The sequence below is a fragment of the Drosophila miranda genome, chromosome 4 (assembly GCF_003369915.1).
Source record: "Drosophila miranda strain MSH22 chromosome 4, D.miranda_PacBio2.1, whole genome shotgun sequence".
Taxonomy (NCBI): domain Eukaryota; kingdom Metazoa; phylum Arthropoda; class Insecta; order Diptera; family Drosophilidae; genus Drosophila; species Drosophila miranda.
The window spans coordinates 5,132,064-5,152,812 of record NC_046677.1 but is presented as its reverse complement, the minus strand read 5'-3'; the positions used below and the strand labels follow the sequence as shown (position 1 = coordinate 5,152,812).

General features: G+C 40.4%; 4 protein-coding genes across 4 annotated transcripts; all 4 read left to right on the top strand.

Moving 5' to 3' along the window:
* The first annotated feature begins 1,047 nt into the window (after positions 1–1,047).
* Positions 1,048–2,874, top strand: LOC117188686 (protein toll-like). The gene has a single exon (XM_033392878.1). It carries the CDS (start codon positions 1,048–1,050, stop codon positions 2,872–2,874), a length of 1,827 nt encoding a protein of 608 aa, XP_033248769.1.
* Positions 2,875–4,973: 2,099 nt separating this feature from the next.
* Positions 4,974–7,837, top strand: LOC117188681 (protein toll-like). Its single transcript, XM_033392875.1, has 2 exons — positions 4,974–5,269; positions 5,349–7,837. The coding sequence occupies exons 1-2, from the start codon at positions 4,974–4,976 to the stop codon at positions 7,618–7,620; spliced, it is 2,568 nt and encodes an 855-aa protein (XP_033248766.1). The 3' UTR covers positions 7,621–7,837.
* A 3,646-nt stretch (positions 7,838–11,483) lies between these two features.
* LOC117188680 (protein toll-like) lies at positions 11,484–13,325 on the top strand. Its single transcript, XM_033392874.1, has one exon. It carries the CDS (start codon positions 11,484–11,486, stop codon positions 13,323–13,325), a length of 1,842 nt encoding a protein of 613 aa, XP_033248765.1.
* A 3,863-nt stretch (positions 13,326–17,188) lies between these two features.
* Positions 17,189–19,030, top strand: LOC108161195 (protein toll-like). The gene has a single exon (XM_017295416.2). It carries the CDS (start codon positions 17,189–17,191, stop codon positions 19,028–19,030), a length of 1,842 nt encoding a protein of 613 aa, XP_017150905.2.
* The last annotated feature ends 1,719 nt before the right edge of the window (positions 19,031–20,749 follow it).

The window sequence follows — 20,749 nt, the reverse complement described above, 5'->3', positions numbered from 1 at the left end:
ATGTTGGATCGTTTTTCGTCACAAACGATTATACGCTGCATTTAAAAGATGGATATTTGAAGATCGAGGCGATCAAAAGCGACATCAAACAGTGGACTATTGCCCCAGTTTCCAATGAAACTAATGTTAAACTACGTCAGTTATATATCGTTGGATCTTCCAATAACTCCACACTTCGTCCTGGTGTATTTTATCTCAGAGATCTTAATGTACAAGAAGCAGAGACATATTATTTATTTGGTCAAGATTTTTACATATATGAGCGACATCCAAATTATTTAAAAGGTTCAGCCGATTTAATTAACGAATACATTCAGATAAGCCTGAATCATCTGGAAGAGATTCAAATTAAATATGAAACAAATGACCGGAGAATTTTACGATCAAAGTCATATCCCATTCTCTGGATGAACGAGAATACTTTTGCAGGCAAAACAAATTTGAAATTGCTTGACTTTGAAAGTATAGAAATTAGAAACCTTACCCCAAAAGTATTCACCAGCTTGAGAAACTTACAGATATTAACGTTCGAGAATACCGTTGTGTCGGATCTCTCATTCTTTAGGTTCGTATGTTGTTTTCCCTTTCACACTGACATTTAGCATTCTTTTCTAATTTAGGTCTGAGACTCTTCAGAAGAGCTTGTTGAAGGTTTTTCTGGATGTCAATGAAACGGTGGATATGAAATATTTTGAGGGTTACTCAAAATTACAATACATTTATGTTAATGAATACGAACCCTATGGGAATCTGACAGCCATAATTGCCTTCTATGATCAGAGACCAAACAAATTCACGCTCGGAATCAACGGAATAAAGTGTCCTACCAAATGCGAGTGTGCATATTATTGGGATCCTTCTAATTTAGATATAGATTGTTCAAGACGACGACTTACGAAAATTCCACAATTACCTATTCCGATTATTGGAAATACGAGTCTAAACTTCGGTGGAAATTATCTAGATGAGCTCCCAAAAAACACATTAAGTGGATATAATGACATACAAAAGTTAAATGTAACCGATAATAGATTAACTAGTCTTAGAATGGATCGACTGCCAAAAAAACTGGATGCCTTGGACATCAGTAACAATGCCATCCAAGCACTCGATAAAAATGTGATAGAGTATCTTTCAAATGTTAACGACTTCAAGCAGACGGGCAATCGATGGATCTTCAATTGTGATGACAATCTTATGTTGAAGTTTCTTCAGAACATTATTCGTAGAAGTCAAGGCACTGTTTTTTTCCGTCATCTGAATGCCCCATGTCCTGATGGATGCAATTGTTGCTTCAACCGCAGCACAGATAACTTTGCAATCGGCTGTACGCATGCCGATATGCAATTATATCCTGAACTTCCGCATTCCATACCCTACAAGGCCAGCCTGCATCTCGATAAGAATAGAATTACCAGCATTAAACAATCATTGGGTCACGCTTCCCTGAGAAAACTGTATTTGTTTGAGAACCAAATAGTGGACTTTCCATTCCACTTGATTCCCAAGAACATCACACATTTGGATCTACGAAAAAACAAGTTGGAGGCTCTTGATGATCAGGTGGTCGATTTCTTCAGAGCCCGTGAGGGAAGCACCAAGCGGAAGATCGAGCTGTCCGAAAATCCCTGGACATGCGACTGCCGGGCAAAGTCCTTTCTTTCGTTTCTGAGGCAGAAGGAACCTCTGGAGTATATCGCCGCCCTGGATCGTTGTAATATCTTCTCTTCAGGAACGTGTCCGGAGAAATGCATCTGCTGTTTAGATAATTCTACACTGCCTTCGATGATTATCGACTGCGGATTCAAAGGACTCAAAGCAATACCTCCATTACCTACACAAATATCTGGACAATCGACTCTTTATTTCGAAGGAAATTATCTCGAAACATTGCCATCCAATTCCCTGCCCGGATATGCAAAGTTGGGACAACTATACTTGGCCAACAATCGGCTAACCGAGATCGACCAACTGCCTGAGAATATAACAATTCTCGACATAAGAAACAATAGCATTTCTTTGCTGAACAAGCAGGTGCGGGACTTCTTCGACAAGAGAATAGCCGCCTCCCCCCAGCTGAAGCTCCTACTCTCTGGGAATCCTTGGACTTGCACTTGCGAGGAGAAAGACTTCCTATTCTTTGTGAGAAGTTCGCAGTACATTGAAAATCTAAATGATATATACTGCGGTAGAACGGGAAAGCTCCTGAAGCTAATAGATGAGAGCGATCTATGCCCTTCAGGCTTGGTGCACTATGTGACTCTCACCATTTCTTTCATGATAATAATCTCAACTATAAACTTGATCGTTTACTTCAAGCAGCCACTCCTGATCTGGTTTTACGAGCACAATGTATGCCTGAACATCGCCGCCCAGCGGGGGTTCGAAAAACAGAAGAAGTTCGATGCGTTTCTATCATTCACCCACAAGGACGAGGAGCTCATCGAAGAGTTCGTGGAGAGACTGGAGAATGGCGCGTACAAGTTCCGACTCTGCTTCTATCTGCGCGACTGGCTCGTGGGGGTGCCCATTCCCGAGTGCATCAGCCAATCCGTGAAGGACTCGAAGCGAGTCATCATCCTGATGACGAACCACTTCCTGAAGTCGACTTGGGGGCGACTGGAGTTCCGCCTCGCTCTGCATGCCACCTCCCAGGACCGATGCAAGCGCCTCATTGTGGTCCTCTATCCCGAAGTGGAGAACTTTGATGATCTCGACAGCGAACTGCGCTCCTACATGGTGCTGAACACGTATCTCAAGCGAGATGACCCCAATTTCTGGAATAAGCTGGTATATTCAATGCCTCATATCAATGTGGAAGTAGAACCCGCACCAGAGGCAATAGAGCTGTCTGTCATTAATCGCAATGCTTAAAACTCTCTTAAGCTATTCAGATAATGTTTGAATTTGTATCTAATAAATTTTATTAAATAAAAAACTTTTCTCTCTCAGTACGCACTCTTTTCTCACGAGTAGAGCAGTTAAATAAGCAAATGTAAAAAAAATCCGGCCAGCAATGTAACGGTGACAAGACAGAGTATACATTTCATTGGACGTTGACATTCAATGACTGAACCATCAAGTGGCACATGCGACCATCCGTTTAACCTAACCGGTCACGTAAATGGAGGAAAGAGAGATGTTAGACTAATAATCAAGGAAAATTATAACTAAACTGAACTTTTATAGAAAACATTGGTCAAGAGTGTACTTGTGAGGTTTAAAAGTCATCGAGAATCGACGTTTTTTTTGGCAAAGAGAAGTAGATCCCTTGGCGTCTTCTTGAAAGCGTCTTCTGCTGATGTCAGCATCGGGGCAAATAGGTGTCTTCTCCTTGCCCGTGAGAGAACCGGGAAGTTGCAGATGAGATGGTCCCGGGTTCCGTGGTAGGTGCGTTAAGTAGTGGCTGATTTTTCCATTACGCTCTTCCATACCTCGTGGTACTTCTCCACCTGCTTTTGGTCTATACACTGCTCCGTTACTCTAAATCGCTTTATAGAGTTATAGGGGAAACAGACTACATTTTCCTTCCTTAGCCAGAACGTCCGCTGCCTCGTTTCCTTCGATGCCTTGGTGATCGGGAAATGTATGCTAGTATTAGTTATTTAAGAAGAAGAAGAGAATAAGTGGTGGTAGAGAGCATTGACCCTAAACGGTTCATGTAAGGAATAATTCGATCTTCAAAGCGGAGGGAACAAAGGGGATCTAATAGGAATGGTGAAGCTTATGCTCAACAAGTCAAGGCAATCGATCTATCACCCCTGGTCAATTATTTAAGCCAGGAATACAGGCCATCATACAGGTCATTAATACCTCATAAATCCAGTGATGACGTTTTGTAAAATTCTTCAGAAATTTAAATTTCCCGAGATATCCAAAGCGAAACAGAAATTTTGTAATCTGTGCAAATTCCAATAGTTATAAAAAAATCCGCATTCGTCGAAATTTGGAACCGCCAATTGGTTTCTGTCCCTGCAGGGTATTTCTTTCACGATTTTAGGAGCATAGACCATATTTCCGTAAATATCCATGTACGCCTTGCCAAAATATATGAAAAGTGAATAAATACCGATTTCCGTATACTTTTGCCCGGATATTCTCTAAATTGATTGAAAGTTAAATGATATAAACAATTAACATATAATTTCATTCCCTTTAGTGTGAAAACCTATTAAAATAACCAAAGTTCACTTCTCGGTATTTTTCTCTAAAAGATTTTGCTTACGTAACTCAAACATCTACAACTATCTACAAAATATTCCCAAAAAAATTGGTCTGGTCTCGGATAACGGCATAGTTTTGCCATTTTGTACCCCAAATTCAACATCCACGATTTATTTTGCTCCCTTCGTGGCTGCTCTAATAATCGAGTGGATTTTTAACAGCACTTTTGAGAGCAATTAAATTTATTATGCTTTTTGGGAAGAAGACCCTAGAGAGGTCCGATTTTTGGGGACCCAACCACAAAATACTCCTATTGCATGTTTAGTACGATTGAAACTCGGGCATCGTTCGCATCGAAAATGTCGTGGAATATGTTTTCGATATTTTGCATACTTTTGCAAATAAATTATATTAGTGCTCAAAAGACTTTGGCAAAGATCAGAGAGGATTACTGCGAAGTATACTGTAAAAATGAGTGCAAAAATAGTAACAGTAATAGAACGTGCCGTAAAGTTGGATCATCTTTCATCACAAACGATTATGCATTGCATTTACAGGATGGATATTTGAAAATCGAGTGGCTTAATACAGACATCAAACAGTGTAATATTGCCACAGTTTCCAATGAAACGAATGTCAAACTGCGTCAGGTCTATATCGTTGGATCTTATAATAACTCCACACTTCGTCCTGGTGTATTTTATCTCAGGGATCTTGGTGTACAAAAAGCATCGACATATTTTTTAATTAGTCAAGATTTTTATATTTATGAGCCAAATCTCAATTATTTAAATGGTGCGGCCGATATAATGATTTATGCCAAAAGGTTTACAGATTTAGTTAACGAATACATTCAGATGAGCCTGAATCATCTGAAGACGATTAAAATTAAATATATAACAGAAGATCGAAGAATTTTAAAGTCAAAGCCATCTCCCATACTCTGGATAAACGAGAATACTTTCGCAGGAAAAACAAATTTAGAATATCTCACATTTGACGGTGCAGATATTAGAAACCTTACACAAAATGTTTTCACCAGCTTGAGAAACTTAAAGAAATTGGAGTTCCAGAATGTCGTTCTAGAGGATTTCTCATTCTTAAGGTTCGTATGATATACAGTTTAGATCAGGAAATGTTGTTTTCCTATTCATAAAGTCATTTGGTATGTTTGTATCTTTTAGGTCTGAGACTCTTCAGAAGAGCTTGTCGACGGTTTATCTGAAAGTTAATCAGAAGGTGGATATGAAATACTTTGAAGGTTACTCCAAATTAAAATACATTTTTGTAAATGAATACGAGCCCTATGAGAATCTGACATCCATAATTTGCATTGAAGAGTATGCTGATGGCTGCAGATTCACGCTCGGAATAAACGGAATAAAGTGTCCTACCAAATGCGAGTGTGCATATTATTGGGATCCTTCTAATTTAAATATAGATTGTTCAAGACGACGACTTACGACAATTCCACAATTACCTATTCCGATTATTGGAAATACGAGTCTGAACTTCGGTGGAAATTACCTAGAAGAGCTCCCAAAAAACACATTAAGTGGATATAATGACATTAAAAAGTTAAATGTATCCGATAATACATTAACGAGTCTCAGAATGGATCGACTGCCAAAAAATCTGGTTGCTTTGGACATCAGTAACAATGCCATCCAAAAACTCGATAAAGATGTAATAAAATACATCTCAACTATTAAGGATTTCAAGCAGACGGGCATTCAATGGCTCGTCAATTGTGATGACAATCTAATGTTGGCGCTTATGCAAATTATGGCAAAGCAATTGAGACTTAACTGGAGGCTAGACGCTTCTTTTTTTCATCATCTGAATGCACCATGTCCTGATAAATGCTTTTGTTGCTTTAACCGCAGCACAGATCACTTTACGATCGACTGTACGCATGCCGATATGCCATTATATCCTGAACTTCCGCATTCCATACCCTACAAGGCCAGCCTGCATCTCGATACGAATAAAATTCAGAGAATTATACACTCATCGGGTCACGCTTCCCTGAGAAAACTGTATTTGTTTGAGAACAAAATAATGGACTTACCATTGCACTTGATTCCCACGAACATCACACATTTGGATTTACGAAAAAACAAGTTGGAGGCTCTCGATGATCAGGTGGTCGATTTCTTCAAAGACCGTGAGGGAAGCACCAAGCGGAAGATCGAGCTGTCCGAAAATCCCTGGACATGCGACTGCCGGGCAAAGTCCTTTCTTTCGTTTCTGAGGCAGAAGGAACCTCTGGAGTATATCGCCGCCCTGGATCGTTGTAATATCTTCTCTTCAGGAACGTGTCCGGAGAAATGCATCTGCTGTTTAGATAATTCTACACTGCCTTCGATGATTATCGACTGCGGATTCAAAGGACTCAAAGCAATACCTCCATTACCTACACAAATATCTGGACAATCGACCCTTCACTTCGAAGGAAATTATCTCGAAACATTGCCATCCAATTCCCTGCCCGGATATGCAAAGTTGGGACAACTATACTTGGCCAACAATCGGCTAACCGAGATCGACCAACTGCCTGAGAATATAACAATTCTCGACATAAGAAACAATAGCATTTCTTTGCTGAACAAGCAGGTGCGGGACTTCTTCGACAAGAGAATAGCCGCCTCCCCCCAGCTGAAGCTCCTACTCTCTGGGAATCCTTGGACTTGCACTTGCGAGGAGAAAGACTTCCTATTCTTTGTGAGAAGTTCGCAGTACATTGAAAATCTAAATGATATATACTGCGGTAGAACGGGAAAGCTCCTGAAGCTTATAGATGAGAGCGATCTATGCCCTTCAGGCTTGGTGCACTATGTGACTCTCACCATTTCTTTCATGATAATAATCTCAACTATAAACTTGATCGTTTACTTCAAGCAGCCACTCCTGATCTGGTTTTACGAGCACAATGTATGCCTGAACATCGCCGCCCAGCGGGAGTTCGAAAAACAGAAGAAGTTCGATGCGTTTCTATCATTCACCCACAAGGACGAGGAGCTCATCGAAGAGTTCGTGGAGAGACTGGAGAATGGCGCGTACAAGTTCCGACTCTGCTTCTATCTGCGCGACTGGCTCGTGGGGGTGCCCATTCCCGAGTGCATCAGCCAATCCGTGAAGGACTCGAAGCGAGTCATCATCCTGATGACGAACCACTTCCTGAAGTCGACTTGGGGGCGACTGGAGTTCCGCCTCGCTCTGCATGCCACCTCCCAGGACCGATGCAAGCGCCTCATTGTGGTCCTCTATCCCGAAGTGGAGAACTTTGATGATCTCGACAGCGAACTGCGCTCCTACATGGTGCTGAACACGTATCTCAAGCGAGATGACCCCAATTTCTGGAATAAGCTGGTATATTCAATGCCCCATGTGAATGTGCAACAAGAACCCGATCCAGAGGCAATAGAGCTGTCTGTCATAAACCGCAATGCTTAAAAATATCTTAAGCTAACCAGATCCCTTTTGAATTTGTATCTACAGTATCTAAGTATGTTGGGCTCTCATAAATATTTGCATCCATTTTTTTCTCCCTCTATCTTTTTCAGTATGCACTCTCTCTGTCTCTCTCTGAACTCTCTCAAATGGCATGAATAACGGCCAGTACCCACAGCCTGCAGAAGATAATAAACTGAGCACAATTTAATCAACTAAATCAACGGATCAAAATACACTAAGAATTATATAAGGATATCCAATATATTTGTACAAGTATATAAATTGAATATCTAATAATTTTGAATTAATTTGTGTATGCTACATATTCTTTATCTACGTATGTATGCATACAAATATATACTATTATATATACTAAATATACTATTTAGTGTGTCCTCTAAATATTTTAGGAAACGGACTTCGTAAATTACATTTTTTGGGTTGTTCAGCTCGATATTAGCTTTAATCTGTATAGCATAGCCAGTGGTGCACCAATAGCACCAATACTTGCGCATTCTCTATATTTCTCGTGATCTGTCGCGCTCTCGCACGCGCAATTCGGCCGCCTGCCCTTGAATTTAGTCTGAACCTAGTACTCATTTCTGGCCCGTCTGTGGTTCTTCAATGCGACACCCTCTTGAACCCAGCTAATCATCGAAGAGATGAGTCTCATCGTGCTGTCATCGAATACTTTTCGCTATCACTTCAACGTATAAAACCGAAGAATCGTCGACTTTTAATAAATTGATCGCCCACATACGCTGCGGAAAATGCTCAGTAACTCAGCAAAATTAGTTTTTGTTATCATATAATAAATATTATTATTCCGTAATCCTTCAGAATCGTGCGGAAATGTACTGGAAATATAAAATATTTACTTCTCCCATGTTCTGTCTCTCCATTTTCTGTTAATTGTTCGACATCCATTAGTAGTATTGTAATAATTTTTTTTGTGATTCTTTTCTAATCCTATGGGGATCCAAACTATTTTTTGCGGATATGTATATGACGATCTTCCCTTTTCCAGCAAAGTGGGATTTTGTGTCAGCAGTTATCCCATCCAGATGCTCTACCAAAGGTATCGATCTTCCTAGGACACAAAGAAGACATCTCTGAAATGTCGGTCAGGAAGGGCGTGCCCAGATATTGTAGCCTTCTTCGGCAGAGAGCCGATCAGGTGTTCCACCGTCTCTTCCTCTTCTTCGTCTCTACAGCTACGGCAAAAGTCATTCCTGCCTTGTTTGCAGAGCTCAGAGGTGCGCTTCCTGTCTATGGCAGAGTGGTCAGTGGTCAGGGAGCCTGAAGGAGTGCCGTATGTCTAGCTGTTCAGAGAAGAGTCCTTCTCCGACTTTGTTGCCCTTTCTTGCTGGGACAATGTTCCTTTTGGCTTTAAAAATTATCCGATCTGATCTAGACTCGGCAATCTGGTAGATATTGTCATTCTTTACGATTATGCTGGGGCGGAAAGGGGTGGGGTTCGATATTGTTCAGGTTCGATATCACAGGAGTGTGGATATCAAATTTGGTTGTTCTAGCTCTTATAGTCTCTGAGATCTAGGCGCTCAATTTTAGCGATGGGCAAGGCCGACCATAAAACGTGTGTGTTAGAAAGAGATAGAGCGAGAGAAAATGCAATTTTTTTCATCATACTGGCTTTAATAATAATACGATGTGGTTCAGACTCTGCAGTCTAAAAAATATAGTCATTCTATACGTTTCTGAGTTTTCAGTTTTCTCGTATCTTTGAAATTGTGGATGCCACAGATTTTCGTCCTTTATGGGGGCGAAAGGAGGCAGGGCGAAGTTTTGAAATACACTTGCAACAGTGACATATCACAGAAGTCTGGATAAAAAAATTTCGTTGCTCTAGCACTTATGGTCTTTGAGAACTAGGCGCTGTCTACATGACAGAAGATACTTAAAAGTCGATCGTCGATGTAGCAAACGTTTTTCATTGGTTGGCACAGTGACCTGGCTGCCGCAGAATCCGTACTATTGAAGTCTTCGTTATCGTTTAAACACGGACAGAATCGAGTCCGACGTTTATATATATCCCATCTAAATTACGATGCTAGTCAAGTATATATATACTTTATAAGGTTGGAAATGCTTCCTTCTGGACGTTACACACATCCATTTTCACCACAAATCTAATATACCCCTATACTCATTTTGAGTATCGGGTATAAAAAGTATTCGGCACTCGACGCAATTCGGACCTGCCAAATAGGTTCTGCAAGCAAGTTCCTGATAAATCGCGAACCATGGAGGGTATTTCTTTCACGATTGTAAGAGCATAGGCCCCTAGGTCGAACATTTAGCAAAATTTCTTTATCAAGATAATCGAATGAAATATTCACATAGCTCTGAAACTCCAGCGGATTTCGCCAAAAGTGCTGTGGGAGCAATTTAAAAAATAATAAATTTAAAGTGTTTTTGGTTTTTTTTTTTTTGTTTCGGTTCGGCTAAACCAATATAATATTTATTTTTCTTGCTTAGTTCGAATCACACTCGGATACGGATCGCATCGAAAAAATGTGGAGGAATATATTTTTTTCGATATTTTTTATACTTTTGGCAATAAATTCGTTTAGTGCAGAAAATATCTTGGAAAGCATCTGAGAGGATTACTGTGAAATATACTGGAAAGATGATTGCGAAAAAAGTAACAGTAACAGAACGTGTCGCAAAGTTGGATCATCTTTCATTACAAACGATTATAAATTGGAGTTACAGAATGGACATATGAAAATCATTTGGATGAATAGCTATATCAAAGAGTGGAATTTTGCCGCAGTTTCCAATGAAACTAATGTCAAACTACGAACGTTAAGAGTCGACGGATCTTCTAATAACTCCACACTTCGTTCAGGAGTATATTACCTGAGAGATCTTGGTGTACAAGAAGCATCGTAATATTTTTTAAGTGTTGAAGAATTTATTACAAATGAGCGACGTCCCAATAATTTAAATGGTTCAAAATATATAAAGATTTATGCTAATAGGTTTACAAATTTAATTAAAGAATACATTCAAATGACCTTGAATCATGTGGAGGGAATTGAAATTTTATATAATCCAAAATTTATATATCCACCAAATGACAATATCGACGAAAACAGAATATTCTGGATAAACGAGAATACTTTTGAAGGAAAAACAAATTTGAAGTGGCTTTACTTTTACGATATAGATATTAGAATACCTTCCTTAAAAGTATTCAGCAGCTTAAGAAACTTAAAGACATTAGATTTCCATAATGCCGTGATAGAGGATTTCTCATTCTTTAGGTTCGTATGATCGACATTTTGATAAATAATTGAAAGTAATCGCTACTGTTTCCTACAGATCAGGAAATGTTGTTTTTCTATTCATAAAGTCATTAGGTATTTTTTTCTATTTTAAGGTCTGAGACTCTTCAAAAGAACTTGGAGAAGGTTTATCTGAAAGCCGATGAGAATGATATGGATATGGATAAGGTGGATATGAAATACTTTGAAGGTTACTCCAAATTGAAATACATTTTTGCTAATGAATACGAACCCTTTGAGAATCTGACAGCCATAATTTGCTTTAGAGAGTATCTTAATGACTGCAAGTTCACTCTCGGAATTAACGGAGTAAAGTGTCCTGATATTTGCGTGTGTGCATACCGTTGGAATCCTTCTAATTTAGATATAGATTGTATAAGACGTCAAATTACGAAAATTCTACAATTACCAATTCCGATTATTGGAGATACAAGTCTGAACTTCGGTGGAAATGATCTAGAGGAGCTCCCAGAAAACACATTAAGTGGATATAATGACATTAAAAAGTTAAATGTATCCGATACTATTATCGGACTATTAACTAGTCTTAGAATGAATCGACTGCCAAAAAATCTGGTTGCTTTGGACATCAGTAACAATGCCATCCAAAAACTCGATAAAGATGTAATAAAGTACCTTTCAAATGTTAAGGATTTCACACAGACGGGCAATCGATGGATCGTCAATTGCGAGGAAAACCTTATGTTGGAGTTTCTGCATAATATTTCTCATCAAGAGGCACTACCGGCGAGGTCAGACCCTGTTTTTCTTCATCATTTGAATGCACCGTGTCCTGATGGATGCTTTTGTTGCTTCAACCGCAGCACAGATCACTTTACGATCGACTGTACGCATGCCGATATGCCATTCTATCCTGAACTTCCGCATTCCATGCCCTACAAGGCCAGCCTGCATCTCGATACGAATAAAATTCAGAGAATTATACACTCATCGGGTCACGCTTCCCTGAGAAAACTGTATTTGTTTGAGAACAAAATAATGGACTTACCATTGCACTTGATTCCCACGAACATCACACATTTGGATTTACGAAAAAACAAGTTGGAGGCTCTCGATGATCAGGTGGTCGATTTCTTCAAAGACCGTGAGGGAAGCACCAAGCGGAAGATCGATCTGTCCGAAAATCCCTGGACATGCGACTGCCGGGCAAAGTACTTTCTTTCGTTTCTGAGGCAGAAGGAACCTCTGGAGTATATCGCCGCCCTGGATCGTTGTAATATCTTCTCTTCAGGAACGTGTCCGGAGAAATGCATCTGCTGTTTAGATAATTCTACACTGCCTTCGATGATTATCGACTGGGGATTCAAAGGACTCAAAGCAATACCTCCATTACCTACACAAATATCTGGACAATCGACCCATCACTTCGAAGGAATTTTTCTCGAAGCATTGCCATCTAATTCCCTGCCCGGATATGCAAAGTTGGGACAACTATACATGGCCAATAATCGGCTAACCGAGATCGACCAACTGCCTGAGAATATAATTACTCTCGACATAAGAAACAATAGCATTTCTTTGCTGCACAAGCAGATGCGGGACTTCTTCGACAAGAGAATAGCCGCCTCCTCCCAGCTGAAGCTCCTACTCTCTGGGAATCCTTGGACTTGCACTTGCGAGGAGAAAGACTTCCTATTCTTTGTGAGAAGTTCGCAGTACATTGAAAATCTAAATGATATATACTGCGGTAGAACGGGAAAGCTCCTGAAGCTTATAGATGAGAGCGATCTATGCCCTTCAGGCTTGGTGCACTATGTGACTCTCACCATTTCTTTCATGATAATAATCTCAACTATAAACTTGATCGTTTACTTCAAGCAGCCACTCCTGATCTGGTTTTACGAGCACAATGTATGCCTGAACATCGCCGCCCAGCGGGAGTTCGAAAAACAGAAGAAGTTCGATGCGTTTCTATCATTCACCCACAAGGACGAGGAGCTCATCGAAGAGTTCGTGGAGAGACTGGAGAATGGCGCGTACAAGTTCCGACTCTGCTTCTATCTGCGCGACTGGCTCGTGGGGGTGCCCATTCCCGAGTGCATCAGCCAATCCGTGAAGGACTCGAAGCGAGTCATCATCCTGATGACGAACCACTTCCTGAAGTCGACTTGGGGGCGACTGGAGTTCCGCCTCGCTCTGCATGCCACCTCCCAGGACCGATGCAAGCGCCTCATTGTGGTCCTCTATCCCGAAGTGGAGAACTTTGATGATCTCGACAGCGAACTGCGCTCCTACATGGTGCTGAACACGTATCTCAAGCGAGATGACCCCAATTTCTGGAATAAGCTGGTATATTCAATGCCCCATGTGAATGTGCAACAAGAACCCGATCCAGAGGCAATAGAGCTGTCTGTCATAAACCGCAATGCTTAAAAATATCTTAAGCTAACCAGATCCCTTTTGAATTTGTATCTACAGTATCTAAGTATGTTGGGCTCTCATAAATATTTGCATCCATTTTTTTCTCCCTCTATCTTTTTCAGTATGCACTCTCTCTGTCTCTCTCTGAACTCTCTCAAATGGCATGAATAACGGCCAGTACCCACAGCCTGCAGAAGATAATAAACTGAGCACAATTTAATCAACTAAATCAACGGATCAAAATACACTAAGAATTATATAAGGATATCCAATATATTTGTACAAGTATATAAATTGAATATCTAATAATTTTGAATTAATTTGTGTATGCTACATATTCTTTATCTACGTATGTATGCATACAAATATATACTATTATATATACTAAATATACTATTTAGTGTGTCCTCTAAATATTTTAGGAAACGGACTTCGTAAATTACATTTTTTGGGTTGTTCAGCTCGATATTAGCTTTAATCTGTATAGCATAGCCAGTGGTGCACCAATAGCACCAATACTTGCGCATTCTCTATATTTCTCGTGATCTGTCGCGCTCTCGCACGCGCAATTCGGCCGCCTGCCCTTGAATTTAGTCTGAACCTAGTACTCATTTCTGGCCCGTCTGTGGTTCTTCAATGCGACACCCTCTTGAACCCAGCTAATCATCGAAGAGATGAGTCTCATCGTGCTGTCATCGAATACTTTTCGCTATCACTTCAACGTATAAAACCGAAGAATCGTCGACTTTTAATAAATTGATCGCCCACATACGCTGCGGAAAATGCTCAGTAACTCAGCAAAATTAGTTTTTGTTATCATATAATAAATATTATTATTCCGTAATCCTTCAGAATCGTGCGGAAATGTACTGGAAATATAAAATATTTACTTCTCCCATGTTCTGTCTCTCCATTTTCTGTTAATTGTTCGACATCCATTAGTAGTATTGTAATAATTTTTTTTGTGATTCTTTTCTAATCCTATGGGGATCCAAACTATTTTTTGCGGATATGTATATGACGATCTTCCCTTTTCCAGCAAAGTGGGATTTTGTGTCAGCAGTTATCCCATCCAGATGCTCTACCAAAGGTATCGATCTTCCTAGGACACAAAGAAGACATCTCTGAAATGTCGGTCAGGAAGGGCGTGCCCAGATATTGTAGCCTTCTTCGGCAGAGAGCCGATCAGGTGTTCCACCGTCTCTTCCTCTTCTTCGTCTCTACAGCTACGGCAAAAGTCATTCCTGCCTTGTTTGCAGAGCTCAGAGGTGCGCTTCCTGTCTATGGCAGAGTGGTCAGTGGTCAGGGAGCCTGAAGGAGTGCCGTATGTCTAGCTGTTCAGAGAAGAGTCCTTCTCCGACTTTGTTGCCCTTTCTTGCTGGGACAATGTTCCTTTTGGCTTTAAAAATTATCCGATCTGATCTAGACTCGGCAATCTGGTAGATATTGTCATTCTTTACGATTATGCTGGGGCGGAAAGGGGTGGGGTTCGATATTGTTCAGGTTCGATATCACAGGAGTGTGGATATCAAATTTGGTTGTTCTAGCTCTTATAGTCTCTGAGATCTAGGCGCTCAATTTTAGCGATGGGCAAGGCCGACCATAAAACGTGTGTGTTAGAAAGAGATAGAGCGAGAGAAAATGCAATTTTTTTCATCATACTGGCTTTAATAATAATACGATGTGGTTCAGACTCTGCAGTCTAAAAAATATAGTCATTCTATACGTTTCTGAGTTTTCAGTTTTCTCGTATCTTTGAAATTGTGGATGCCACAGATTTTCGTCCTTTATGGGGGCGAAAGGAGGCAGGGCGAAGTTTTGAAATACACTTGCAACAGTGACATATCACAGAAGTCTGGATAAAAAAATTTCGTTGCTCTAGCACTTATGGTCTTTGAGAACTAGGCGCTGTCTACATGACAGAAGATACTTAAAAGTCGATCGTCGATGTAGCAAACGTTTTTCATTGGTTGGCACAGTGACCTGGCTGCCGCAGAATCCGTACTATTGAAGTCTTCGTTATCGTTTAAACACGGACAGAATCGAGTCCGACGTTTATATATATCCCATCTAAATTACGATGCTAGTCAAGTATATATATACTTTATAAGGTTGGAAATGCTTCCTTCTGGACGTTACACACATCCATTTTCACCACAAATCTAATATACCCCTATACTCATTTTGAGTATCGGGTATAAAAAGTATTCGGCACTCGACGCAATTCGGACCTGCCAAATAGGTTCTGCAAGCAAGTTCCTGATAAATCGCGAACCATGGAGGGTATTTCTTTCACGATTGTAAGAGCATAGGCCCCTAGGTCGAACATTTAGCAAAATTTCTTTATCAAGATAATCGAATGAAATATTCACATAGCTCTGAAACTCCAGCGGATTTCGCCAAAAGTGCTGTGGGAGCAATTTAAAAAATAATAAATTTAAAGTGTTTTTGGTTTTTTTTTTTTTGTTTCGGTTCGGCTAAACCAATATAATATTTATTTTTCTTGCTTAGTTCGAATCACACTCGGATACGGATCGCATCGAAAAAATGTGGAGGAATATATTTTTTTCGATATTTTTTATACTTTTGGCAATAAATTCGTTTAGTGCAGAAAATATCTTGGAAAGCATCTGAGAGGATTACTGTGAAATATACTGGAAAGATGATTGCGAAAAAAGTAACAGTAACAGAACGTGTCGCAAAGTTGGATCATCTTTCATTACAAACGATTATAAATTGGAGTTACAGAATGGACATATGAAAATCATTTGGATGAATAGCTATATCAAAGAGTGGAATTTTGCCGCAGTTTCCAATGAAACTAATGTCAAACTACGAACGTTAAGAGTCGACGGATCTTCTAATAACTCCACACTTCGTTCAGGAGTATATTACCTGAGAGATCTTGGTGTACAAGAAGCATCGTAATATTTTTTAAGTGTTGAAGAATTTATTACAAATGAGCGACGTCCCAATAATTTAAATGGTTCAAAATATATAAAGATTTATGCTAATAGGTTTACAAATTTAATTAAAGAATACATTCAAATGACCTTGAATCATGTGGAGGGAATTGAAATTTTATATAATCCAAAATTTATATATCCACCAAATGACAATATCGACGAAAACAGAATATTCTGGATAAACGAGAATACTTTTGAAGGAAAAACAAATTTGAAGTGGCTTTACTTTTACGATATAGATATTAGAATACCTTCCTTAAAAGTATTCAGCAGCTTAAGAAACTTAAAGACATTAGATTTCCATAATGCCGTGATAGAGGATTTCTCATTCTTTAGGTTCGTATGATCGACATTTTGATAAATAATTGAAAGTAATCGCTACTGTTTCCTACAGATCAGGAAATGTTGTTTTTCTATTCATAAAGTCATTAGGTATTTTTTTCTATTTTAAGGTCTGAGACTCTTCAAAAGAACTTGGAGAAGGTTTATCTGAAAGCCGATGAGAATGATATGGATATGGATAAGGTGGATATGAAATACTTTGAAGGTTACTCCAAATTGAAATACATTTTTGCTAATGAATACGAACCCTTTGAGAATCTGACAGCCATAATTTGCTTTAGAGAGTATCTTAATGACTGCAAGTTCACTCTCGGAATTAACGGAGTAAAGTGTCCTGATATTTGCGTGTGTGCATACCGTTGGAATCCTTCTAATTTAGATATAGATTGTATAAGACGTCAAATTACGAAAATTCTACAATTACCAATTCCGATTATTGGAGATACAAGTCTGAACTTCGGTGGAAATGATCTAGAGGAGCTCCCAGAAAACACATTAAGTGGATATAATGACATTAAAAAGTTAAATGTATCCGATACTATTATCGGACTATTAACTAGTCTTAGAATGAATCGACTGCCAAAAAATCTGGTTGCTTTGGACATCAGTAACAATGCCATCCAAAAACTCGATAAAGATGTAATAAAGTACCTTTCAAATGTTAAGGATTTCACACAGACGGGCAATCGATGGATCGTCAATTGCGAGGAAAACCTTATGTTGGAGTTTCTGCATAATATTTCTCATCAAGAGGCACTACCGGCGAGGTCAGACCCTGTTTTTCTTCATCATTTGAATGCACCGTGTCCTGATGGATGCTTTTGTTGCTTCAACCGCAGCACAGATCACTTTACGATCGACTGTACGCATGCCGATATGCCATTCTATCCTGAACTTCCGCATTCCATGCCCTACAAGGCCAGCCTGCATCTCGATACGAATAAAATTCAGAGAATTATACACTCATCGGGTCACGCTTCCCTGAGAAAACTGTATTTGTTTGAGAACAAAATAATGGACTTACCATTGCACTTGATTCCCACGAACATCACACATTTGGATTTACGAAAAAACAAGTTGGAGGCTCTCGATGATCAGGTGGTCGATTTCTTCAAAGACCGTGAGGGAAGCACCAAGCGGAAGATCGATCTGTCCGAAAATCCCTGGACATGCGACTGCCGGGCAAAGTACTTTCTTTCGTTTCTGAGGCAGAAGGAACCTCTGGAGTATATCGCCGCCCTGGATCGTTGTAATATCTTCTCTTCAGGAACGTGTCCGGAGAAATGCATCTGCTGTTTAGATAATTCTACACTGCCTTCGATGATTATCGACTGGGGATTCAAAGGACTCAAAGCAATACCTCCATTACCTACACAAATATCTGGACAATCGACCCATCACTTCGAAGGAATTTTTCTCGAAGCATTGCCATCTAATTCCCTGCCCGGATATGCAAAGTTGGGACAACTATACATGGCCAATAATCGGCTAACCGAGATCGACCAACTGCCTGAGAATATAATTACTCTCGACATAAGAAACAATAGCATTTCTTTGCTGCACAAGCAGATGCGGGACTTCTTCGACAAGAGAATAGCCGCCTCCTCCCAGCTGAAGCTCCTACTCTCTGGGAATCCTTGGACTTGCACTTGCGAGGAGAAAGACTTCCTATTCTTTGTGAGAAGTTCGCAGTACATTGAAAATCTAAATGATATATACTGCGGTAGAACGGGAAAGCTCCTGAAGCTTATAGATGAGAGCGATCTATGCCCTTCAGGCTTGGTGCACTATGTGACTCTCACCATTTCTTTCATGATAATAATCTCAACTATAAACTTGATCGTTTACTTCAAGCAGCCACTCCTGATCTGGTTTTACGAGCACAATGTATGCCTGAACATCGCCGCCCAGCGGGAGTTCGAAAAACAGAAGAAGTTCGATGCGTTTCTATCATTCACCCACAAGGACGAGGAGCTCATCGAAGAGTTCGTGGAGAGACTGGAGAATGGCGCGTACAAGTTCCGACTCTGCTTCTATCTGCGCGACTGGCTCGTGGGGGGGCCCATTCCCGAGTGCATCAGCCAATCCGTGAAGGACTCGAAGCGAGTCATCATCCTGATGACGAACCACTTCCTGAAGTCGACTTGGGGGCGACTGGAGTTCCGCCTCGCTCTGCATGCCACCTCCCAGGACCGATGCAAGCGCCTCATTGTGGTCCTCTATCCCGAAGTGGAGAACTTTGATGATCTCGACAGCGAACTGCGCTCCTACATGGTGCTGAACACGTATCTCAAGCGATATGACCCCAATTTCTGGAATAAGCTGGTATATTCAATGCCCCATGTGAATGTGCAACAAGAACCCGATCCAGAGGCAATAGAGCTGTCTGTCATAAACCACAATGCTTAAAGATATCTTAAGATATCCAGATAATTCTCCGTTTTATTCTAAACAATTGAATTAAATAAAAAATTTACCATTTAATGAATATATATGAATTACAATAACTATTTTCAAGTTCTCATAAATATTTTAATTAATTAAAGTAATGTAGAATAGGCAAATGCAAAGAATAACGGCCAGCTATGTAACGAAGACAAGGTGCATAAGAAGAGCGTATAAACAGATAGCAGAAGATCAAGCCAACTGACAACTCAAACACTTCTGCGGAATATCTTCTTTCCAGCCTACTTTCATGTTGCCAAAACACGGCAAAGTACATACATAGGTACGTGCCTAAAAATTAAGAAAAAAAACCCATGGGAAAAAAAAGAAACAAATGAAGCTCAAAAATATAAAATGTCAAAATCCACCAGCCCCTCATCAGCTTGCACAAAGCAGTTAACAGTGGACACTGGCCATGTACGAACCAAGAGGACCGGGTCGGGCGGGGGTGGTGGTGGGGGCCTGTGGAAGTGCTGACGGCGGCAGCGATGGTATTTTTTGTTTCTTTCTGATTTTACTTTGCGGCTGTCGCAAAATCACTTTTGACGTTTTTATTCTTTGTGTCGGTTGGGATTTTACTTGACTTCTTTTTTCGGTTTTTATTTAATTTTGTTTCCCTTCCCGCTCCCCCTCCCCCCCGCCAAGCTGACCGTTTGGTGGAGCGGAGAGCGCGCGCGCGCGCCTCGTTTCGTTTTCATTATCCGAAGCGCGTTCGAAATTCATTTCAAGTTTTGCCGCCACCGTCGTTGCCGTTTGCCGTTGCCGTCGAGGCGTCTTCAGGCTGTCCAACTGTTGGCTTTTGGCATCGGCATCGGTCAGCGCGTTAAGTCCCACATAAGACGGGCCTAAGCGTTTAAAAGCCTAAACGAATGTGCCATGGGCGAAAGAGTCCGAGTGTGTTCGAGTCGAGGTAAAAATACAAAACACAACAACAACAACAACAAAAATACATAATAATCATCATCATCAGCAGCAGCAACAACATCAGTTTGGCCGCCAACAGACGGAAGGGAGACAGACCGTTCAGCTGTCAAGTTGGCTTTTATTTTGCGCTCAAAAACTTAGACCAACTTGACAGTTGGAAGACAGTAGTGTTTATAACATCGACAACCCCGCCGCTGTCTGCCCCGCAGCACCACACCCGCTCTCTGTGGCACCACTTCATGAGACATGAGTGACAGGCGGCTCAGCAAAAAGAGTTAATACTGTGATTAAATGGCCAAGAGAAGTGAGTGCCACTGTCAGGGCGATGGACAGATACAGATGGTCGGCCAAAATGGTGGGCGGCTTAAATGTCTGACAGCTTTTGAGAAGAGAGCCCAGCCCGGGCCCAACTCTAAGGCTTTGTCATGCCAACTTTTGTGGTGTGTCTGTGTTGTTTTCTATTTTGAGCGTTTCAAGAGAATGGTTTGATGGTATTTATTTATGTATTCTGATGAGATAATGATATGCCGCTGACATTGATATGATGAAACTTTCAATGGTTTCAGAACGAGAAATTAATGTACTTGTGGCCCTACTTGTGTTTTGGGAAACATATGTAGTTGTTATTTCCTTATTTTTGTAATCTTTTGGAATATAGCAACAAAACATCGTAATTTCATCGTTTCTGCATATCGCCAAAACACTGTGTATATTGTTGTTGCCTTCTGGGGACCGACTCAGCCGCTTAATGCATTGAGG

Coding starts and splice junctions, on each gene's coding strand:
- LOC117188686 (XM_033392878.1), top strand. CDS start 1,048: ATGGATCGACTGCCAAAAAAACTGGATGCCTTGGACATCAGTAACAAT.
- LOC108161195 (XM_017295416.2), top strand. CDS start 17,189: ATGAATCGACTGCCAAAAAATCTGGTTGCTTTGGACATCAGTAACAAT.
- LOC117188680 (XM_033392874.1), top strand. CDS start 11,484: ATGAATCGACTGCCAAAAAATCTGGTTGCTTTGGACATCAGTAACAAT.
- LOC117188681 (XM_033392875.1), top strand. CDS start 4,974: ATGATTTATGCCAAAAGGTTTACAGATTTAGTTAACGAATACATTCAG. Junction 5,270..5,348: donor GAGGATTTCTCATTCTTAAG/GTTCGTATGATA, acceptor TGTATCTTTTAG/GTCTGAGACTCTTCAGAAGA.